This window comes from Labeo rohita, chromosome 20 (genome assembly GCF_022985175.1).
Source record: "Labeo rohita strain BAU-BD-2019 chromosome 20, IGBB_LRoh.1.0, whole genome shotgun sequence".
Classification (NCBI taxonomy): domain Eukaryota; kingdom Metazoa; phylum Chordata; class Actinopteri; order Cypriniformes; family Cyprinidae; genus Labeo; species Labeo rohita.
The window spans coordinates 12,337,152-12,361,299 of NC_066888.1; the positions used below are offsets into that span (position 1 = coordinate 12,337,152).

Below are 24,148 nucleotides of genomic sequence, written 5' to 3' on the forward strand. Positions count from 1 at the left end.
TAAAAAATGGTAAAATATGGACAGTTGTTTATAATATCATATCATATCATATCATATCATATCATATCATAATGTTGTCATAATTATGAGACTTTTGCTGTCACGAATAATATAGAAAGAAAATATTAAAATATCAACTGTTGTTGTATAATAATATAATAATGTTGTCGTAATAAATTTAAGTAAGAATTATATACATAATATAATATAATATATAATATAATATAATATAATATAATATAATAATGTTCTTATAATAATACGACTTTTGCTAGGTCACGAATAGTATAGAAAAAATGTTAAAATATAGACAGCTGTTTATAATATAATATAATATAAAATAATATAATAATGTTGTCATAATAATATAAGACGTAAGAATTATTATTATAGTTATTGCGCCCACAAAAATGAATCAAATGCGGTTAGAAAAAAGAAGAAAAAACAAAACAAAAAAGAATTTAAATACCATTAAATCTATCACTAGGCTTTCCTTTATTTCAGCTACATTATCGGACGACATTCCATAAAAAGAGAAATACAAAAATAGAGCAGCAACGTCCCCGGAAACGCGTAACTGGAGAAACGGATGTACGCAACGTAGCGGAAGAAAATGTATACAATGGCAATTTGGAAATCAATTAAGTTATGAAAAAAGAGCATTAATTGCCTTTCTTTGTGGTCGATGTGTTATGGAATGGCGGACTGTGAGCAGTAGCGCCCCGTCAAACGCCGCTGTTTTGCCTCGTCGGGAACTGTTATTTGACGTGTCAGGCAGAAAGAGCAGGTATATTTATGACATCTGCTGAGCTTGACAATATAAGCTGGAGTTGACTGTTTAGATTTGTGTCTAACATATCGACTGAATAAACATACAGGCTGGGCGGAAAGACTCATGCAGTTCAGTACGTGTACAACATGAATACACACATGCATTTTGTCGCGCTACGAGTTTAATATGTCTTTTATCTATTTGCTGTAAATGACGCAAGTCTTATTTATCTTATATGCCACTGTAAGATTAGCATGTTAGCCCCTAGATGCGTCAGGTATCTGTTATATGGGTTGTGTTGACGTGCTTTGGCAGTAACGTGTGTTATTTCGATGCTTTTAAAGGATACTTTGGAGAATGAGTTGATTGTTTTCGAGGGAATCCAGAGGAGGTTGCAAATAAAAAGGCTAACTGGAAGATGCCAAGAAGAAAACAACAGAATCCACAACCAGTCAAGTGTAAGCTGCTTTTTTATCTAATGTTATCAGCTGAATGATTTGAAGTGTGTTTCATTCCTCTCACGTGCGTTTAGGTTTTGTTGGTGTTTACTAATTCAGAGAAAAATCATAGAAACTGGTTATAGTTAAAACTGTCATGTGCTCTTGGAATTGAACCATTACCTGAACATTAGCTGTCATTTAACAGACACTTTTGTTACAGTAATAGCTGGGACACAACTGGTTGGCTGTAGGATTATAATTAGTTTATAATATAATAATAATAATAATAATAATAAGCTGTATATAATGTAATTTCTATTAATGTAATTATTAATAAGTGGTAATTCATTTGTATGGACATAAACAATAATTGCACTGCCATCTGTTTTGACTTGATTTTGAATTGTGATTTCAGGCATTTCAGACAAGCTGACTGCTAGATTCTTCTGATGATTATATTCCTGTGTATCCAGTGTCCTTAATTAAAAAAAATAATAATAATAATAATTTTATTTTTAATTAAAAAAATATAATGTGACTAACAAAACTAAGGTTTATGTCTGTTTTTGTGTCAGATTATAAAGAAAAGCTGAATTTAGCTGTCTTCACGGCTTAATTCATTTTAATTTTAAGTAGTTTAAAGATATTCCTTCCTTAACTGGTAAATGACTGTCATTGTAAATGACTGAATAATATTTTACTTTCTGTAAACATAGCCTGCTACAAAAGTATTGGTTGTTTCATTGTTTCCCCTTTCTTTTTTAAAAAAGTTGTACCTATTTTCAGTCTTGTCCAGCAGATGGCAGTAAAATTATAATAAAGCCAGAGCCTGTTACTGGCCTAGTGAATGCTGCATAATAAGTTGTTTCTTTAACTTATTTTTCCTTTTTTGTTATATGAAGAACACATTAAAATTGTCTTGAAATAAAAGAAATTACATTGCCTTCTTGGTTTATTTTTACTATTTCTTTTTTTTTTCTTTTTTTTTTTAGATATGTATATAAGTTGTTGTTTTTTTTTACCCTTGTAAATGCTAAAATATAAAAATTCATCATAAAAATACTATATTTTTAAGTTATGATAATTAAAAATTAATACTACTGCATTAATAATACTAATGCATAGTTAACATTAAAGTAAAATTGTGTTTGTTAATGCACTAACACGAACAAACAATGAACGAACACTTTTATTAACTAACATTAACAAAGATTAATAAATTGTGCAATAAATGTATTGTTCATTGTTTGTTCATGTTAGTTAATACATTAACTAATGTTAACAAATGACACTTTATTGTAAAGTGTTACCAAGATAAACTATAAAAATAGATGGGATTAAATATGAACATGATGTGTGCAAAAATAATTAACACTAATTGTTTGTTATTGTATTTCCAGTCAAGCTGTAATTTTGTCATATTATGAAAAATATTGTGTCTGAATAAAATAAAATTTCCTCTTCACAATAAACAAATTGTGACTTGGTGGAAATGAGAAATTAAATCATGAAAGACATTTATTTTAGTGATTAACCCAATTTTTAATTATTACAAATGAACATAATTTTTCAGTAAGTATTCTTGTTTGTATAATAAATGTAAAATTCAGCACAAGTTGGTTGAATAAAGCATAATAATAAATCATCATAAAGACAAACAGTGAAAAAAACGCTGAAATAAACACTCAAAAGTAATTGTAAAAAATGCAATAAAAATACACACGTTTAGACAACAACACCAACAAGCGTTATTATTAAGATATAGATGAGAAATGGCACACAAAGAAATACTGATGGTTGCATGATCTTCTTTCAGTGTTGAATGCCATTGCTGCTGAAGTTGACCATGACCGTTTGCTTTCAGTGGATTCTGAAGATGGTTTAGGCACTGTACGCCCAGCAAGCCTTACCTTTGAGAGCGACTTTCTCCTGGGACAAGAACTTGAGTTTTCAGATCCTGACAATGACAACAAGATCATAGGCCTTGAAAAGTTCTCAGGTGAGTTACATGAGTTTCTATGCCTAACTTCGGTAGAGAACATTAAAAGGTTTAACTGTCATGGAAAAAAAAAATATAAGGAATGGTAAAATGTAAAAATTATAATTCTACAAAAAAAACTGTAGTGAATATTAGACAAACACCTTGGAAACATGTGGCATAATCTGAAGAGGTATCATACAAAATGCATGTTATTTTTTTATTTAGTACTTTAGTATTAATTTCACATACGCTTGATTCTTAATACTGTGTTGTTACATGAATGATCCACAGCTATGTGTGTTTTTTTTTTTTTTTTTTGGTTTAGTGATAGTTGGTCATGAGTCCCTTTTTTGTCCTGTTCTTTAGAAAGATAGAAAAATCTCTTTTATCATCATTTTTGTGTATTTGAACCCTTTCCAACAATGACTGTATGATTTTGAGATCCATCTTTTCACACTGAGAACAACTGAGGGACTCATATGCAACTAATACAGAAGGTTCAAACACTCACTGATGCTTCAAAAGGAAACACAATGTGTTAAAAGCCAGGGGTGAAAACTTTTTTAATTTGAAGATGAGGGTAAACTGAACTTATTTTGTCTTCTGGGAAACATGCAAGTATCTTCTGTAGCTTCCGAAGGGCAGTATTATATGAGTAAATATGATATTTAGGCAAAATAAGAAAAAATGTACACATGCTCAGTCTGTTCAAAAGTTTTCACCCCCAGCTCTTAAAGCATTGTGTTTCATTCTGAAGCATCAGTGAGTGTTCGAACCTTCTGTAATAGTTGCACATGAGTCCCATCAGTTTCCACAGTGTGAAAAGATGGATCTCAAAATCATACAGTCATTGTTGGAAAGGATTCAAATACACAAAAATGCTAAAAATAAATAAATAAATAAAAACAGAATTTGTGGGACCTTAAGGATTTTTCTGAAGAACAGTGAGCAGTTTAACTGTTCAGGACAAACAATGGACTCATGAACAACTATCACTAAAAAAACACAGCTGTGGATCATTAACAATACAATATTATTGTGTAACAACACAACACCATAATATTAAGAACAACACAATATTAAGAATCAAGTATGCAAACTTTTAAACAAGGTAATTTTTATAAATGTAACTATTATTTTCTCTTGTGGTCTATGTAAACATCTTTTATGTGAAATATCTTATTCAGGTCAGTGCTAAATAAAAAATAATATGCATTTTGTATGATCACTCTTATTTTAGTAAAATAATTAACATTTTGCGGATTCTGCAAGGTGTATGTAAACTTTTGACTTCAACCGTACATTTTTAGATTTTAATAAAATTAATATTTAAAATTAATAAATAAAATTATTAATTGACAATACCATTTATATGATGGCTACTGCTAAATCTTGAGGATTTTAAACATGTTTCAGTCTGCTGAATTGCTGGCATTCATGAGGGACCATATGTTCTCAATATGGCACATTAACTGCAAAGACTGACTTGTAATATTAGTGCTATTATGCAAACGTGCTGCATTCTGTCTGTCAGCAAGCAGTGTGATTTTTCATGTACAGATGGGAGAAGTGAGCCTACCGTTCTGGAAATTTTCTCTGCTTTTGGCATTCTGACAGAACATACCATTTCAAAATGGCAAATCAGGAAAAAATACAGTGTGCCACCACTATTATATAAGGGTCATCAAGACAGTCATCACCATCAAGGGCACATTATAATAAGGCATTTAGTCGTCATCATCATCATCATCTCCTCTCAGGGTCTTTATCATAGTTGTCATCATCATCATCATCATCTCCCCCTCATCATCATCATCATCATCATCATCAGCAGGACCATTATAGTCATCATCATTATCATTAGGCTGGGTAATCATCCACCTGGGGTTTCTGAAATGGGCGATATAAAGGCCCGTTCAGACTTCAGACTCACACATTTCTACATATTGCATGTGCACGAGGACCTTGCAGAGAAAACCAACGTTTCACGGAAAGACAGTGAGCAGAAACACTGTAGCCTTGTGCTTTGTTGGAGTACCACCTTTTATTTGTTGCTAGCAGAGTTTACTTAACGTTTGTCCACTGGCTTAGTGGGTAAGTATAAATGCCAAATATTTTTCCTCCAACCTCAGCTGTTGATATTTTTTTTTAATTTGTACTATCAATGAGGTTTTTGATAATTACAGATCTTGCATAAGAGGTATAGCTTTTTTATGTGTGCATTTGTCTTTAGTAATACATAATAGTAAGATACTAATCTTACTGCCAACCATATTAAAGATACTGAAATACTGTCCTTTCTGTTGTATTTGAATGCTTGCTGACATATCTATACAGTTGCATAATGTAATGTAGTTTCCTGCTGTGGTCCTGTACAGCTGACATCAGTCTGCCTGGCTTCCCCCTGGGAGACGAGGAGAGCTCCCCCTTCAGCCGCCTCAGTATGGAGAGTGACGCTGACGACCTGCGCGCGACCGAAAGCGAGCGTGAAGAGAGGGTTTCTGAGTCTGCCTTTCCCTCTTACCTCTCTTGCAGGGGTTGTGGACAGCTCCTGGAAGACCCCCTGGGACCCGGCATGGACTTGGTGGGGCCCTTTTGCATGCGCTGCTGCAAAGGGAATGCGGATGGCGTTGTGGACAGGAAGCTCTGCTCGGGCTTAGGCTTGCAAGCGGAGCCTAGAGGGGGAGGGAATGAGGGCGCTGGTGGCGAGGATGGTTCCCTAAAGCTCCACTCGTGCACGCTCTGCGGTTTCACGTCACGCTACACTAACCACGTTAAGAGGCACATGAAGACGCACAACGGCGAAAAGCCGTACGGATGTCCGCTGTGCTCCTATGCGTCGGCACAGCTAGTGAACCTGCAAAGACACTTGCGCATACACACTGGGGAAAAGCCCTATAAGTGCAACCATTGCACGTTTGCTTGCAGTTCCTTAGGGAACCTGAAGAGGCACCAGCGTATGCATGCAGCTGCAAGCCCGGGTCAGAGTGCCCCTCAGCCAGTAAATGGCAATGGTTTAAACCACACTACTGCAGGTCAGAAGGAAAGGGAAGCAGCTCCTACCCCTACCGAAGGTAAGTAAGGTTTTGCTTTACCCAATGAAGGAACATCGAAAAGAGTTTAAATTCAAAATCCTTCAGTTGCAGGTGCTGCCCCGCGACCCCATGTGGGAAGGGATGGGAACTACTTGCACAATCTTGATGGCCTCAGGCTTGCGCAGCAGTCATCACCAGGGGTGTTGCAGTCAGGACAGACTGCGTCTGGACCTGCCCCCTTACCCCCTATGTTCTTCCCCTTCACCTGTCGGCTGTGCGGTATGGCCCTTGATGACGAGGATGGATCCTCAGCTCAGATATGCGCAAAGTGCACCCTAGAAATGCTAACTAAGGACACACCCGGATGCCCCGCTGAGCGAGGGGACAAGGTCTACACCTGTGCCGCCTGCCCTTTCCTCACCCATTACCCGAACCACCTGGCCCGGCACATGAAGACCCACAGTGGAGAGAAGCCATACAAGTGTCCGCAGTGCGATTATGCCTCCGCCCACTTCGACAACCTCAAGCGGCACCATCGAGTACACACTGGCGAGAAACCCTACAAGTGCCACTTGTGTGACTATGCCTGCGGCAACCTGGCTAATCTCAAGAGGCACCAGCGGGTACATTCGGGGGCCAAACCTTTTCAGTGCGCAATCTGCAACTACAGCTGCAACCAGAGTATGAACCTGAAGCGGCACATGTTGCGCCACACGGGCGAAAAGCCCCATAAGTGCCAAGAGTGTGGCTACACCACTGGCCACTGGGACAACTACAAACGACATCAGAAGAAGCACAGCCTGACTACAGATGGCTGGGTTAAAGTGCAGATGCCTGGAAATGAGGAAGAGGTGGAGGACGAGGAAGAGGTGTAGCCTCTTATTGCAAGACAGCTGTCCATATGAGATTTTACAGTTACAGAAGTGTTTTGTTGGTTGTTCTTCTTTTTCTTTGTTCCCAGAGTTATTTTGAAAGTATTATTTTAGACATTTCTTGAAATTGTCCACGAGCTGCTACATGAAGTCATGCACAAATTAAAAGACAGTTACATGAATGTCCTAATACAGGGGTTGTCCAGGTCTGCTCCTGGAGGGCCAACCTTCCTCTAGACCATGGGTCTCCGAACTTGGTCCTAGGAGGGTCGGTGTCCTGCAGAGTTTAGCTCCAACACCTGCCTGGAAGTTTCTAGCATGCCTAGTAAGACTGTGATTAGCTAGTTTAAATCCAGCTTGCTTTAATACACCTGCCGGTAAGTTTCTAGTATGCCTAGTAAAAGCTTGATTAGCTGGTTCAGGTGTGTTTAAATTGGGGTTGGAGCTAAACTCTGCAGGACTGAGTTTGGGCAGCCCTTCTCTAAATAAACGCACCTTAAATGGCTAATCAGAGCCTTTAGGATTGCTTGAAACTTTCTGCCAGATTTGTGGGAGATGGTTGGCAATGAACTATGTAGGAGCAGGTCCTCTAGGAGCGGGTTTGGACACTCCTGATTAATGCCTTTGAACAAGGCAGTTTGTGTTACACAAAGCTCTCTAAGAGCGTTCTGAGCCTGATTGTGGTTCATTTATCAGTGCCAAACAGACACTACTGCACCACTGCCATAGGAAGTACCTCTTTAGGCCTGGAGCTACATTGCATGCACTTAAGTTTACCTTGGTTGGCTCTTTTGAGGTTTTATGTGATTGATCATTTGTCCGTCAAAGATATTCTCAACCCTACTGATGAAAATGTCTTTACAGATGAGCATTATGTTGTCATCTTTGATCATTTCAATAATTCTGGGGGGTTGTGTTGCCTTTTATTGTTGTGTGTATCTTTTTGACTGTGTAAAATGCCATTTGTCTGAGTTTACTTGAAGCAAAATGGTGCATAGTGGGTATTCGTGTGATGCTGAACATAGAGCTTTTATTTTTGTATGTGATTTTATTTTTTATCTCTGAGGAATGTTTGGCATGTATTTGCCACCCGTGGCATTGTTAGCTATACTGAAGGACGAGAGTTACCGTAAACACTAATATGCATTTAAACCTTCAGGTTGCCAAAAACGACTGAACATTGACAAAATCTTGTAGGTGTGTGGTGCTTGAGTGTTTTCTTGTTATTATGCAGTGGTTTCATTAATGCCTTAAATATCCTTAAATAAAAGAGTTCGTGTTGAAACTTCCTGGCCTCTTTTGCCATTTTCAGGTACAAAACTGCTCAAAAGTAAGTTACTAATAGACCAGCAGGATATGATTAAGAGGCTGAGACAGGCAGTGTGTAATCCTCACACTTCCATAATGAGAGCTGTAATCCTCCCCGCGCTCTGCTGCGAACAGCTCCGGTAAACATGCTAATGAAGACAGAGCCCCGGGCAGCACCAGAGCACTAACAACTCTTGCAGTGATCTTCATGCTGTTAGATCGTGGGAATGAGTTTCAGATTGTTTTTCTGAAGTGTTAGAGCCTGTTTTGAAGCAAAAGCTTTCATTAAAAAGAAATTTGACAATCTGATCATAGAATGATGAACTTGTAGGAGGTCAAAAAGCTACATTTCATGCTAATGGTGTTTTTAGCCTCGACCAGGGGTCACCAAACTTGGTCCTGAAGGGCGGGTGTCCGGCACAGTTTAGCTACAACCCTAATCAAACACACCTGAACAAGCTAATCAATCAAGGTCTTACTATGGCTACAGTACATCCGAAAACCTAGGCAACTGACTTGTTGCCTTGTTATCCGGCAATGAGTCCGTAGGCAGTATTTGTGCACAAAGGCACAGTGCAAATTTTGATTTTGATTTTAGACATGCTTCTGAGGCAGTGTAATGGTTTAATGATCTACAACTAAATAGAATGACCTCTGATGATAACTAAGTGAATATTTAATTACTATAATATTTATTTCTTGCTAGAAATGACATCAGAAGTGCAAAAAAGTTAGTTAGAAATCTACATTTACACCCAAACTGACTAGCGTTCAGACGCCGTCTTTATTTTTCAGCTCAAACATCACGCACAGGATTGTAGGATATCAAAGGCAGCAAAGCATACATCTATGCTGCCTTCAGTGTTGCCAAGTCTGTGATTTTCCCACGGAATTGTGCTACTTTAACGGGTTGCCACAGGTTAGTTTTCATTTCCACAGATTAAAGTGCCCCCAATAACGTTATTTCCCCCGGAATATGAACTGTACCAAGGGAACCCCGCCAAAAAAAAAAAAAAAACAACAACAACAAAAAAAAAACACGATTTTTACTGAGGAACCCCCTTGAAATGCAACTGGGCCAGTTTGAGTAGCAATTGGGTGGGTTTTGTTGTGAAAACCTGCCAACCCTGGATGCCTTCAAAAAACTGACCAGATGAAGGTATCTCAGGAGGCAGGAAGTGAAGCTAACATTAGATTTGAATGTGCCTTGCTGCCTTCCTACTGTTAGATCTTGTCCACACGCCGGACAATTAGGATCCAGCCCTGGACACCAGATCCCGTCAGAAAATATAATAGTTATAAATAAATAAAAAGTCTTTCTGGTAACAGAACAACTAGTCAGCAAGCTGTAGTTACCCCAACCCCACTAACAAAAGATGCAGGACTCTAACCCGCAGTAGATGCGGGACTCTAACCCACAATAACAGCAGGTTTCTGTCAGTTAGGGAGTTGACCGATGGAAGCCAGAAAAGAGTAGAAGCATGAGACAAAGTAATGATGGTAAAAAGGAGCAGAGTTTATTGAATAGTTTTAGTTGCGTATGTCTCAATGCTCAGACTTCGTCTGGAGAACACAAATTCAAGTATTGTTATACCAAACTGATTCACAACATCCCATAAACCTTGAGTTTCTATAAACATTCCCTTGTATCTCTTATTCATGAAGACAAACAGCCCTTGAAGCTACACAGTCATAAGACTAAACAACAATGGAAAAAAATATATAAAAAACAACTGTAATATAATATGAATTACTAATCAATTAATGAATCAATAAAATGAATATATAAATGATTATAATGATTAAATGGAATAATAAAATGATGAAGTGATTAATGATTCTAAATGAATAAAGAATAACTGAAGAATATATAAAAAGAAAGCAAAACACAACACAAAATATTTGGTTGCTCTGAGGCAAAACACACACAGTTTGCATTTGAGGATCGTTAGATCCTTCACTACCTTGAGATGTGTCCTCCAAAGGTACCATTTTCCAGTTTTTGGATGCAGCTTATGTATATTTGAAACTTCCAGGCAGGTGTGTTGAGGCAAGTTGGAGCTAAACTCTGCAGGATCCTGGCTCTCCAGGAACATGTTAGATGACCCCTGGCCTAGACTTTGAACCTAAAGTTTACTGAGTGGATTTTGACACACTAGCTAAACACAAGAGTCACTGGACCTCATTCATGAAACGAGCAGAACGAATTTTTGTGTAAGTCATTCGTAAAGCCACTCTGATGTAAACTTTAAAATTCATGACAATGTTAGTACTTTCAAAATGTTAGCTGGTATGAAAAAAAAAAAGTGCACTTGCTACCTTCCAGGTGTAAATGGTGCGTAAAACGTTCTGTTCTTTATTGGAAAATGTTAACAGTGAATTTTGATGCACTACGAGTGCATCAAGAAGTTGATTTTTTAGCTCGTCAGTCGTCACTGTCGCTTTTTACACAGCCATCAAATCAATGGACATTTCATTCAAAGGAAAAAAATTTGGGAGAGACTGATGTCAAATGTACCCTCACTCCCATAGACACAGCATTAGAAACACCCTCGCATAGCGTTAACGTGTGTTATAAATGCACTATAGTGTTATAAATGCACATACACATTTTTAAAAATCAAAATATAAAACAGTTTAAAGGATTTATGATGATGATCACAGGCTTGTGTCCATGGAGGAGAGGCGGGAAAAACGCTACACCGACCAACTATCCAACGGTAGCTACTTGCACAATGACTAAACAACAACGTATTAGTTAATATTACTGGTTACTGCATTTTTATATTCAGTGATTATTCAAAATGAGATACTAATAATACGTTTCTGCCGTTAATATTCCAAAGCTTAGCAACCAAAACGTCTTCGCTGGAAAAACGCTTTGCCATCAAAGCGTTTAATTTATTGTTAGGCATATGGCCTTTTAATCTTTTTGTATTCATGAAATATACTGGAGCCAAACCTGAGAAGGGAGTCCAGAAGATTCCACAGCGTTCCTAGACACGTAATTTACGTAGTATTAATGGAATACGAAATGTTTGTGACACCGGAAGTGTGTTTTCGGGAAGGTATGTTTTACGTGCGAAAGCAGGTTTCATTAATGAGATCCAATGTGTCTACAGGCAATCCTATGTATGATAATCACACATGCTGAAATAACACAACCCATCAGGCTTGTGTTATTAAACCAAGGAACAGAAAACAACACAGAGTAGCATTGTTTGGCACCTAAATTTATTGAAACGCAGAAGGCTCTAACTTCCATTCTTGTTTTTAAAATGAAATGAGAATTTGAAAAGTAAATCATACTGATTTATGAGAGATGTACAGGGTTGAAGAGTACAGATGGTTTACCCTTTTCAGCCTAGATGATGATGATGATGCTGGTGAACATACTCAACATGGCAATCACAAATTACAGTCATCTGCTCAAATAATCAGCCATACAGCACACAGACATGAGAACAACCTTCGCATTAAATGCATCCTGCGCGTGGGAGGAATCATATATTTATATCTGGTATGAATATGGGAATTTCATTCATTGCAGTCAAACCCCCAGCATAAATTTGAAATACAGCCATTTCCCAAGCACCATGTGATCACAGTCCTCTGAGATGATTGCCACAATGTATTTAGTAAAATACAAAATGGATTATATGTATATAATAAAAAGAAAAACAAAAGAATGATATTCTTCAAAATATATAAAGTGTACTAAGACAATCACAGAAATTTAGGTGTGAAATTTGTAAACACTTCTTTTCCAACAATTTCCTACAATTTTGTAAACACTGATAAATGTTAGTTTCTAATCTTTTTTTTTTTTTACACAGCCTGGATTATATTTGATCAACTGTACTAGTTTGTAATATACTAAGATAATACAGATATTAGTGAATATTCAGAATACTTTTTAATTGCATGTACATTTATAAAAGTGACATTACCATGATTTTTGTGCAAAATGCTTTAGTGAACTATAATTTTGGCATTTATGAGAAACCTTTTTAATATATTTGTTCGAATAACAGAACACAGACAAAATGCACACACGCGCACACACACAAAATAGACCAACAACCCTCTTGCGAATGTTCCAGGATGTTTTCCCCAAAGTTAACATCTCAATAAATACCCAAGCCATCTATCTTTCTTAATACTGTGCAAAAAAGACATGGAGTTCAGCTAGTGCAAGTGGGCCTGCCGAACACTTCAAAACAAAGCAAGATTTCATGGCACAGCTGAGGCCAGAATGAGAGAAGCTTTTCAGCCAACTTGTGCCCGGCGCTACATTTAAATGTGAGAAGTTAAACTGTAAGGCGTCTGAATCAGCATAAGGCAGAGAGAAAGCAGGCCACAATAAAGAGGGTGATTTAAATTCTGATCTTGTACTTTCATCTAGGATATGCAATGAATATGCAGTAGGTGTCAGGTCCAGTTTACCTCTCGTGAAGAAAACAGGAAGCTGCGGAGATAGGCCACGCTATAAGTCATATCGTCGCTACCGCGCAATAGGTTGAGCAACATTGGCACACCGGACGATACGAAGCACATCTCTATTAAATAATATTCTCAACTGATTTTAAAAGAAACACATTAACAGTTTGCTGGTATGCATGGAAAATGAGAGAACAGGAATTTTGTGCCTGCCAAATGATGACATATGAGAGAAAAAGCACAGTTTTGTGTCTCTAGTAAGGAAGTACGATTCAATAAAGCCCGTCTTCTGAAGAAACTTTCATCACAGCTGCTTTTGAATGTAGTAACTTGCCCTGAGGTGCCTATGTAACCCTGTATTAATTTAACCGCTGACGTTGTCTCTAATTATGCCTCAAATCTGAAATTACCCAATTTTTTTTTTACTTTAATTGCACAAGCACTGAATCTAAGACCTCTTGTAAAAGTAATGAGAGACTTGAGTCAAAATTATGTACTTCATAGGCCATTTTTTGAGACTCTTGATATCATTTTTTTTTCTTTTAGAAAGGGATTACGATACTGCAGAACCGGGCATCTATTAAACTACACTCAGCGCAGAGAAACCGCTAAATGAATCTGCCTCCTTTAGTCCAGTCTTTGAGGATGACTCCATCACAGGTCATCGTCCCCTATACCTTCAAAGGCATAGTTTCCATGGAAATCATTGCCACTGATGTCACTGGCTGAGTTGGAAGAACTGAGTCCTCTCAGGGAGACAGAAGACAGCTTGGTCTGTGGAAATAAATAAATAAATACATAAAGAGACCATGAGACACGTATAAACAAAAGTATCATCTAAAACAAATATTTCTTTGCTTAATTAAAAAGCAGAAGTTCAAAAGTTTGGGATCAGTGATTTTTTTTTTTTTTTTAAAGTCTCTTAGGCTCATCAAGGTTATTTGATCAAAAATACACAAAAATATATTTTAATACTGTGAAATATTATAAAAATTTAAAATAACTTTACAATATAGTTTGTTCTTTTCATGAAAGCTAAAAATTTCACCAGCCATTACACGAGTGTTGGGGAAAGTTGCTTTTAAAAGTAATGCGTTATGTTACTTTTGAGTTACATTTGCGTTACTTTTTAAATCTAGGCGGGGCTTGCTTGGTTATTTTTAATACAAAAAGCTCTATTTTTAGCAAATGTAAAAGCCCTTTCACACCAAAAAGTGAAATGAATCAGCCTCAGGCTAAAGGAAAAGTAAATTTACGTAATTAAGTAGAACGCACAAGAATAAGGTCCAACACTGTTCAGCAGTGAAAAAACAAAGCACAAATGTGACCCTGGACCACAAAACCAGTCATAAGGGTCAATTTTTTCAAATTGAGATTTATACATCATCTGAAAGCTGAATGAATAAGCTTTCCATTTATGCATGGTTTGCTATGATAGAACAAAATATTGCCTAGATACAACTGTAAAAAAATTAAATATTGAGAAAATCACCTTCAAAATTGTCCAAATAAAGTACTTAACATTGCATATTACTAATCAAAAATTAAGTTTTGATGTATTTAAGTAGGAAATTTACAAAATATCTTCATGGAACATGATCTTAATATCCAAATGATTTTTGGCATAAAACAAAAATCAATAATTTTGACCCATACAATGTATTTTTGGCTATTGCTACAATATACCCCAGCGACTTAAGACTGGTTTTGTGGTCGAGGGTCACACATGTTATTTTATCTAAAGTCATATTTCTCATTAGTATGTTTGAACTGGATCATCAAAGATCAGCAGCAAAGACAGTAGTTAAAGGGGTCATCGGATGCAAAGTTCACTTTTACATGTTGTTTGAACATTAATGTGTGTTGGCAGTGTATGTACAAATCTACCCTTTAATGAAAAAAATCCATGGAGTAGTTTTTAATTAATCTGTAAAAATAATATCCTCTTTTTCAAATCGAGCCATTCTCAGATGCGTGTCAGTGTGGCATCACACCAACAGAGGCCGCTCCCGCGATAGTTGATTGACATGAGCGTCTTACCTCAGACCAGCTGTCAGAGTCCAATAACCTCTATAGTTTCGATGCCGGAGCAGGGATATAAGTTAAATTGAGTGATTGAGGTGTTGTGTTGTGTTAATGAACATAGTGGTCGTCATTTACTCCCGACATCTGAGCCGCTGAAGATGCAGTAGAATACGTTTGTTTGTGAAGGGAATGCGCCTCCCGATATACATATATCAATGTATGTTCGCGTGAATCATCAGCAGAAGGGAGTATAAGGTTTTTTTTTTATGAATCTTTGCGATCTCCTTTCCTTATAATGTGGTAGTTAGGAAGTTTAGCGGCTAAACGTGGCTAAAGTTTTTATTTTTATTAATCAAAGTATCCTGAAAAAAATGTTACAGGTTCTAAAAAAATGATTAAGCAGCAAAAACTGTTTTCAACATTGATGATAAATCAAGATATTAGAATGATTTCTGAAGGATCATGTGACCAAGACTGGAGTAATAACTCCTGAAATTCAACTTTGATCACACATAAATTATATTTTAAGTATTTAAGTATATTAAAATAGAACACGGTTAATATTACAGATTGATCAAATAAATTTAGCCTTGATCATAAGAGACTTCTTTCAAAATTTTAAAAACCTTCCTAATCCCAAACTTTTGAACGACAGTGTTTATTAAATGAAAAAAACTTTATGCTTAAATTATAAATGGTTACTAGAACTAAAATAAACATTTAGAATAGAAATGTAGCCTTAAAAAAAAAAAGTTTAAACTTGTGTACTGAAATGACTAATTACAATAAACACTGAAAATGTACAAATAAAAGCTCAAGTTAATTAACACTATTATGTGTATAAATAATATTAAAATAACGCTGGTACAAAATGTTATAGAAGATATTTCTATTGTAAGAAAAACATCGACAACTCACAGAGAGTTTGACTACTTGTTCACGGCTGGGATCAGGGGAATCCTGAAAAACAGTCATGCATAATCACGTCAACTATGGTACATCTTCCATATCAAATGTAGATGCATTAGAAAAATCCTCTATGCCCACCAGTAATGGAGGAGACTTCACAGCTTGCTGGCTATCAGACCGCTGGAACGTGCCATTCAGTCGCTTCTTCTGCATCTGCTGGAAACAAAATCACAAACTTAGACAAAAAGATACACAATTCCCTTCTAAGCTGCATTTACACTGCAAGTCTTAATGCACAGATCTGGTCTTTTGAATATATCTGATTTTTTGGCATGTCTGAAGTTATCACCTCATTGCTGAGAAATATAAATGTAGCTTTTATTAGCGAATCTGTTGTATTTATAAAATTCATGGGGCAGGTGTTGAAAACCAGCTCCTGAATGTATAAGTGTACATCTCAATAAAATGCAAGCCCATATAGTACAGCACGCCAGCAATAAAACATCTTTATGTTCAAACATGTCTCCCTCGCATTGGGGGTTCTGAGGGGAATCGGATGTGTGTGTTTAGACATACGTTGGATGTCCTAATATTGGATATTAGGGTTAATATCACTGTAGGGTGCCTTTTGGTGTCCTGTACATAAATAACTCATTTGCATGATAACTTAACATAAAATGACTATGAAAGGGTGTGTATATTAGGCTATGTTTTTATATTTATAACAAACGCATTACTTGGCTCTTTAGATACATTTTCTAGATTTATTTTTACAGTTTTGTGTAGGAGGATGTGTGTTATTTTGCCATGTCCCATGCACTGCTCATTAAATTTGAATGAATGAGAGTATGAATATAGTAAAGTCACAAAATTTTTATATTTCATTTCTTCTATTAATATTTTGTTAAATAAGAGATTACTCAATTGGAGTGTACTGACCATTTGGTAATAAAAACGATATTTTTATTTAATAAAAAAGACAAGTTTGTCCATGTCCCTTGAATGGTTGTCCACCCTGTCGTATTGGGGAATCTGCCCCTTTTTTGTCTTCAATGGTGGGAATTTCAACGGCTGAGGTGAGTAAGTTGGTGACATTTTCAAATTGACAAATTTTCTTTGTGTGAGTTTGTTTACTTGCTTTTCCTAAGCTTAACATGTCCACCCTGTCTGCATAAAATTTGCTGGAAGTGATTAGAATACAGTATTTTCAAAATATGCAAATTTAAATATACCAAATTCTTTTTAACAACCAGACTAACTATTTAGCTAGTGTCAGTTTGTTGTAAGCTAATATGCTAATTGAAGCTCCACCCTGTTGTTCAAAAATGTCCACACTGTCGGCCAGACTTGATAGGGTGGACATGCACTTGACAGGGTGGACAAAGCATTCATTTGTAGTTAATATTGCTAAAAACTAAAAAGAAATTGGGGGAGGGGTGTGAGGGTATATCAATGTGATTGAGAATGTAATTATATTATTATTATTATTATTATTTTAAGTTTAATAAATGTTTCATTGTCATATTTTGTCCTGCTTTGTGTGTTCTGCTTTATGTGTCCACCCCATCATGTGCTGGTCCACCCTGTCATCTTGATATTTTTTTAAAAAATTTAAATGATAATTCAATCATATCTAGGTGTGGAGGCAATAACATGCAAACGAAAACCTGCATCCAAACAGTTTTCTCCAAATAAGTAAAAAATACATTTGCAAATTGTAAAATTGAGTTTCTTTAAAAACACATGGTTTACATAACATTTTTTATGTATTTATATATTGAAAGCAAACAAATAACCCTGTTTAGGAAAGGGACATAATACCTTTCAGATGCATCATTTGCATCTATATTCTGCAATGAAAACAGTAATATATATGTCCATGACAGGGTGGACATATCTTACAGTTTGTGCTTTGAATAATGGCCCATAATTATCTAATATGCTAATATGTTTCTATAGTACTTGAGTGTCTACTATTTATGACATGACATAAAGTGAATGCGAAATTAAGACCAACATTTTTGAGTATTGTGAGGGTTGAAAGACACTCTGTGGTGATACTGACCCATTTATCCGAGTAAAATCCATATTTGGAGATATATATATATATATTTGGATACATAGCTCAGTCTTTTGATGAGGTGACAGACTTCTATCTGGTGATGTATACCAGACTTCTGCTATTATTTATTTGTCTGATAAGCCACACCCCTTTCTTACAACCAATCATGAACTTGCATTCTGATCTGGCTCCATCCAATCAACAACCGATGAATGAAACCAAGACCCGCCTCTACATTTTTTCCTTTTTACTCAGGTTACATCACAATATGGAAGAAAAAAAACAACCTCTGCTTTGAATAGACTTTTGTGTTGAAAAAAAGTAGTGAACTTGCTTTTGCATAACTAGATTTGCTCAAATCTCTCCAGTAAACAAAGAGGATTTAGCCAACATTCAATATCAGATTATCCATGTAACAAAAAACAGATGCATCCACCGACTGAAAGATATTTCAGAAACTCTACAGATATTTGGCAGGTCGCTACGAGAAGAGAAAAGACCTACTGACCTTTTTAATGTTTCCGCCAGATTTCTTCACCATCAGCTCATCTACCATAGACTGCAGACAGATACTCATCATGATAGCCTGGGGAAAAACAAAAAAACATTGAGTCCAATGGTCCTCAACTAGTTCTTTATTAATTTAGATTATTTATTGGTTTATATTGGCTATTGTGTTTACTTAGACACACTAGTATAGATTTTCTAATATCATCCACAACACAATCTGCGAGTGATTCTGCGCTGACCTGTGGACTGGTGATGGTGACCCACTGCAGACGGTCTTTGCTCATCAAGTACTCGAAGGCCAGCTCTAGTTTGACGTCACATTTACTGGAACTGCTCGGGTTTGCGGTACCGTTCGCCACAGGCACCTGCTGTAGAATCAGGCCGGGTCATCACAAATGCGATCATCATAATCATTGTTATTTGTGTCGAGGCAATTACACAGGCCATTTCTAAACTCCTCTACATGGCAATTACCTTCAAAGCTCAATTAGTCATCATTAGCTATGCTCTAAATGTCATCATCCTCATAATCACATAGCATCACCAGCACAACACATAAAAGTGTCTCATTAGAATAGTCTCAGAAGGCACAAAACAGCCAACTTCTTCATGCAGGAAACTCAGTCCCATTAGAGAGACATGGCTATGCGGTCCCAGCATCCTCAGCGTCAGGTCTTGGTCTCAGAGGACGGCCATTCTGAGCTCATTAGTAACACAACTCTATTCCAGGGCAAAGTCCAAGCCAAGACCACTGCAGAGTGGAGCAGAGACAACTTCCTCTGGCTAATGAAATGCCAGAGCACACATTACCGTGTTTGTGTTGGATCAAACCGAAAATAGCTTTCGCATTCTCACAAGAAGTCGTTTAGATATTGTTGCTAAATGTGGCATGTTTGGTTGTTAATCTACTGTTTAAAAACAAGGGATGGAGTTAGAACATTTAATACTTTTAGATATACAATGAAGATTTAGATTGTATACATTTTGCTTGCTAATTCTGGCGTACTAAAATGGATGTCGAAACCATGAAGGTATATATTTAGTGGATTCCCATGAAATAAATATGAATGGATAGATGGATGAGTATCTTGTAGCTGATAGTTATAAGCAAGCAAGGGCACAAAGAACACAGTCTCTTTTTCTTGCTGAAAGTAGCTTTTTTGGTCATCCCCGTTTCAACTTCCCACTTTCCGAAATAGACCAACCAGACATGCCTGAAGAGACAGTCATAGAGGAATTTGAAAAGACTTGTCTGGAGATGCAAAAGGGAGTTTTCTTACATCCTTATTGTAAAACATAGGCTTGGTACATATCATTTAGAAATCTTTTTTTCTTTAAAGCCTTTATTTCACTGAACACTCATACTACACTACCAGTCAAAAGTTTTGGAACAGTAAGATTTGTAATGTTTTTTAAAGAAGTCTCTTCTGCTCACCAAGCCTGCATTTATTGATACAAAATTGATCCATATTGTGAAATATATTTACTATTTAAAAGAACTGCTTTTCTATTTGAATACGTTTTGAAATTTGATTTATTCCTGTGATCAAAGCTACATTTTCAGCATCATTACTCCAGTCTTTTTTTAAATATTAAAAAAAAAAAAAAAAAGTTTTTTTCTTTAATGAATAGAAAGATCCAAAGATCAGCATTTATCTGAAATAAAACATTTTGTAACATTACACACTATACCATTCAAAAGCTTTGAGTCAGATTTTTTTTCCTGGAAAGAAATTATAGAAATTAATACTTTTATTTATCAAGGATTGACCTTCTATTCAAAGAAATCTAAAAAAAAATTCTACTCAGTAGTTTAACATCATTTAGTAATATTATAGTAATAACAGTAATATTCCTGAAGGATCATGTGACTGGAGTAATGATGCTAAAAATTTAGTTTTGAAATCACAGGAATAAATTACATTTCAAAATATATTCATATTCAAACAGAAAGCAGTTATTGTAAATAGTAAAAACATTTCAAAATTTTACTGTTTTTGCTTTTTTTTTTTTTTTTTTTTTGCTTGGTGAGCAGAAGAGACTTCTTTTAAAAAAATATTAAAAATAAGAAGTTTTTATTTTTATTTAGCATATTAATTTAAACAAAATTGTGTATTTATAATTTCAGGGTTTTTTTAATATTCTTACAACGGTAAAGTGGTACATAAGAAAATAAGGTTTTTTAAACTTATTTTTAGCATGTTTGCCTTTTTCACAAAAGAAATATTTAATTAAATTAAATTTTTTACTGAGATCTGACTATTTCATGCTAAAATAAATTTATTTTTAAAATATTCTTTTAAAAAAGAATGCTGAAAAAAATACTTGCCTGTTTAATTTAAGAAACTATGTCTAAAATACAAGTGGTGTGTTTCTTTCTTTAAAAACATGACCTCATTTGACTTAACTATTCACATACTTTAGGAATGAACTCAGAAACTGCTAAACCCAAGTTATCGTGCCCTTCAGGTCAAATGCAGCCAATAAATGGTTGCACTCGGTGAGCTATTGGTGCTATCTGTTGCTATTTTTACCGCAACACAACTTAGAAAATAAAATAATGATACAATGACCACACCTACTGAAAGAGCTGAAAGAGTGATGGTTATAAGTGTAGGCTTAAACCAAATGCTGTACCATCGATTTTTCCCCACAAGGAGTCTAAATGCCCCCAGATTTCGAGTGAAATCTGTGCTGAGAAACACTTTCAGTGGCTGCAGTGCCATGACAAGCATCAGCATGTTTACATCCTGCCAGGATGGCATCTAGCGTTTCTTGTCTCTGCCGTTTGTAAGCTTTCAATAGCTGTGGTCTACTAAAAGCCTCAAAGGCATCAGGGCTAAAGTGGAGAGAACAAAGACGTGAGTCTTTAGGAATTTTTATTCGTCCACAGGCATCTTTCCATTATTTTCTCCTTTTTTTTAAATCGCTAAGAAAGTAGTGAAGACTTACAGCACTTCTCTTGTTGCCCTTTGACTAAAAAATTACAACCAAATGCCGCACAATGTGGCATTGTATCATTTTTTTTTCCGAGTTGTGCTGAGGTAAAAATAGCACCAAGTAGTGCCAGTAGCTCACCGACTGCAACCATTTAATGTCATCAAAATAAAAGCGCCCCCCCGTAGTCCAAAATATTCTGCCTGCGATACTGTAAAAGACTTTTTAATCAAACTTACAGATGAGGTGACCCGCCAGCACCTCATGCGTGTGACTTTGAAGCTGCCCTCTTTCATCTGATCACTGGGCAATTTGACGTGAAAGTTGAGTTCGTTGTTGCCGGCACCGACTATAACATGACAGCCCTTCTCAGGAAAATCTGTGATGCAGGGATCAAACTTGATATAGCCGTAGTACTTCAGTGTCTGAGCCAATCTGATGAACTGTGGGACAAAATATAGTTAGACACAGATGATTATGCAACAGACACAAATTACAGGACTATCGAGGCTTCAATATAATACATTGACGTCTGAGAATGGACTTCAGCTTTTACAGAAGCAGTCAATTTCTTTCCAGCTCATAGACACTAGGGAGATCAAATAACGTGTGTGGCGGAGCTCAGCCGTACCTCCTTCTTTGAGCCTTTCTCCTGCAGGGATTTCAGCTGTCTATGCTGCTCTTTGTTCACGAGGATCCATCCCCGCTCTATGTCAGACACCGTCTGAGTGGAAGAAAGAGGAAAAAATCTGTTTCTCTCACTATGAACTTGACTGAATACATTGTGTACAGTTTTTTCCATAATAATCCTAGCGTAATGCGGTCAGGGTTATTTAGTTATTTAGTCATTTATTTTTTTTCTTTCTTTTTTTTTTTTTTTTTTTTCATTGGCAGTTTTCAGCTGTATTTCCAGTTAATTTAATTTTAGTGGTGACACTTTACATTAATACTCAATTTATTGGATGCAGTTTGTATCATGAACTAAAAAATATCATTTTTAGTTGAGTTCATAAGTTTACATCCCTCTTCCAGAATCATTGAAATATTAATTTTACCAAAATAAGAGGGATCATACAAAATGCATGTTATTGATTATTTAGTATTGACCTGAATAAGACATTTCACATGAAAGACATTTACAGCCCAAAAGAGAAAATAATGTTCAAAAGTTTACAATACACCTGATTCTTAATACTGTATTTTTACCTGAATGATCCACAGCTGTGTTTTTTGTTCAGTGATAGTTGTTCGTGAGTCCCTTGTTTGTCCTGAACAGTTAAACTGCCTGCTGTTCTTCAGAAAAATTCTTCAGGTCCCACAAATTCTTTGGTTCTTCAACATTTTAGTGTATTTGAACCCTTTCAACAATGACTGTATGATTTTGAGATCCATCTTTTCACACTAAGGACAACTGAGGGACTCATATGCAACTATTACAGTAGGGTTCAAATGCTCACTGATGCTCCAGAAGGAAAAATGATGCATTAAGAGCCGGGAGTGAAACATTTTTTAATTTAAAGATCAGGGTAAATTGGACTTATTTTGACTTCTGGGAAACATGTAGGTATATTCTGTAGCCTCTGAAGGGCAGTAGTAAATGAAAAAAATACGATATTTATGCAAAATAAGAAAAAAAGTACACATCTCCATTCTGTGCAAAAGTTTTCACCCCCGGCTTGTTTCTCCTTCTGAAGCATCAGTGAGTGTTTGAACCTTCTGTAATAGTAGCATATGAGTCCCTCAGTTGTCCTCAGTGTGAAAAGATGAATCTCAAAATAATAGTCATTACTGGGAAGGGTTAAAATACACAAAAATGCTGAAAAACCACAGAATTTGTGGGACCTGAAGAGTAGCGGCCAGTTTAACTGTTCAGGACAAACAAGGAACTAAAAAAACAACAACAAAAAAAAAAACACCTGTGGAGCATTCTGGTAACAACACAGTATTAAGAATCAAGAGTATGTAAACTTTTGAACAGGGTCATTTTTATAAATTCATCTATTTAATTAATTCTAATGATTCTGAAACGGGGGTGTAAACTTTTGACCTCAACTGCATATACATTAGTTTTGGAGTCATGAAAATATATTGGTTTTAATATCAGTTATCTCAGTTGTGTTAGTATTTTTTAAATATTTTTTTTAAAAGATAAAAATATTTCATTTCAAGTGTACATAACTTTATACATTTGATAAAAAAAATACAGTTTTTGATAATCAGAACAAGAGCCACATTGTTTTCCAGACCCATTTTGCACATTACGACAACATTTTGTGTGATGGACCACACACAGAGTATCTTTTAGACTAGTAGACTGTTACCTGAGCATATAACAAGTTGAGTCCCACGCTGTCGTCCATGACATCACTGTCGTACGCTGTGTCCCAGTAGCTAAGAACAGGGCAGGAGACAATAATGATAAGTTATGCAAGGAAAATACTATAATTTACCTTCCTCCTCTTTGATCACAGCTGCTTTCTGATGTATCATCTAAAACCATTAAGCACTAAAGCAATTTAAAATCATGCGCACTGCATTTTACTGCATAATCACACCACTTCTATACACATGCCCGCGGATCTAACAAGGCGGCAGCTTACCAATAGTCTAGAAGAATTTTAATTAAATCTTCCATTAAGTTAAACTGTAATGTCCTGTAATGAAGCTTCTGTCTATAGTTAGACAGCAATATTAGCGTATACGTTACTGAACAAATGCTACTGCAGTGTATGTCTCCATTTGCCTGGAAGCAAACGACAATCTTGCAAATGAGCAGCTCAATGGCCATCCTGACCGTCCATATGTCAAAAACTATTCTCATCACGCCGTGAGCAGAATGAGGTCTGTTAAATAAGTT

General features: G+C 36.1%; 2 protein-coding genes across 9 annotated transcripts in view; one reads left to right on the plus strand and one right to left on the minus strand.

The window, feature by feature from the left end:
• The first annotated feature begins 592 nt into the window (after window positions 1-592).
• Window positions 593-8,405, plus strand: znf513a (zinc finger protein 513a). 5 transcript variants are annotated; one of them, XM_051139381.1, is made up of 5 exons: window positions 593-787; window positions 1,117-1,230; window positions 3,029-3,211; window positions 5,572-6,267; window positions 6,334-8,405. In XM_051139381.1, the coding sequence occupies exons 2-5, from the start codon at window positions 1,191-1,193 to the stop codon at window positions 7,101-7,103; spliced, it is 1,689 nt and encodes a 562-aa protein (XP_050995338.1). In that variant the 5' UTR covers window positions 593-787; window positions 1,117-1,190; the 3' UTR covers window positions 7,104-8,405. The 5 variants fall into 5 exon arrangements, with proteins under 5 accessions (XP_050995338.1, XP_050995339.1, XP_050995340.1 ...); XM_051139382.1 differs by having other exon boundaries at window positions 6,340-8,405; XM_051139383.1 differs by having other exon boundaries at window positions 3,077-3,211; window positions 6,334-8,404.
• Window positions 8,406-11,623: 3,218 nt separating this feature from the next.
• snx17 (sorting nexin 17) overlaps window positions 11,624-24,148 on the minus strand; it is a 44,966-nt gene continuing 32,441 nt past the window's right edge. The window contains exons 8-15 of one of the 4 annotated variants that reach the window (XM_051138110.1): window positions 23,613-23,682; window positions 21,923-22,015; window positions 21,531-21,734; window positions 18,594-18,719; window positions 18,353-18,430; window positions 15,921-15,995; window positions 15,792-15,833; window positions 11,624-13,622 (exon numbers count right to left, since the gene is read on the minus strand). In XM_051138110.1, coding sequence (XP_050994067.1) covers window positions 13,503-13,622; window positions 15,792-15,833; window positions 15,921-15,995; window positions 18,353-18,430; window positions 18,594-18,719; window positions 21,531-21,734; window positions 21,923-22,015; window positions 23,613-23,682 — 808 coding nt within the window. In that variant the 3' untranslated portion in view covers window positions 11,624-13,502. Of the gene's footprint in view, window positions 13,623-15,791; window positions 15,834-15,920; window positions 15,999-18,352; window positions 18,431-18,593; window positions 18,723-21,530; window positions 21,735-21,922; window positions 22,016-23,612; window positions 23,683-24,148 lie in introns of all 4 variants that reach the window. The other 3 variants (XM_051138109.1, XM_051138108.1, XM_051138107.1) reach the window with 3 other exon arrangements.

What these genes read in the sequence shown, in the direction of transcription:
- znf513a (XM_051139381.1), top strand. Translation starts at nt 1,191, where the DNA reads ATGCCAAGAAGAAAACAACAGAATCCACAACCAGTCAAGT. An exon ending in GAATCCACAACCAGTCAAGT is followed by an intron (nt 1,231 to 3,028) that starts GTAAGCTGCTTT and finishes ATCTTCTTTCAG; the next exon opens with TGTTGAATGCCATTGCTGCT. An exon ending in AGGCCTTGAAAAGTTCTCAG is followed by an intron (nt 3,212 to 5,571) that starts GTGAGTTACATG and finishes GGTCCTGTACAG; the next exon opens with CTGACATCAGTCTGCCTGGC.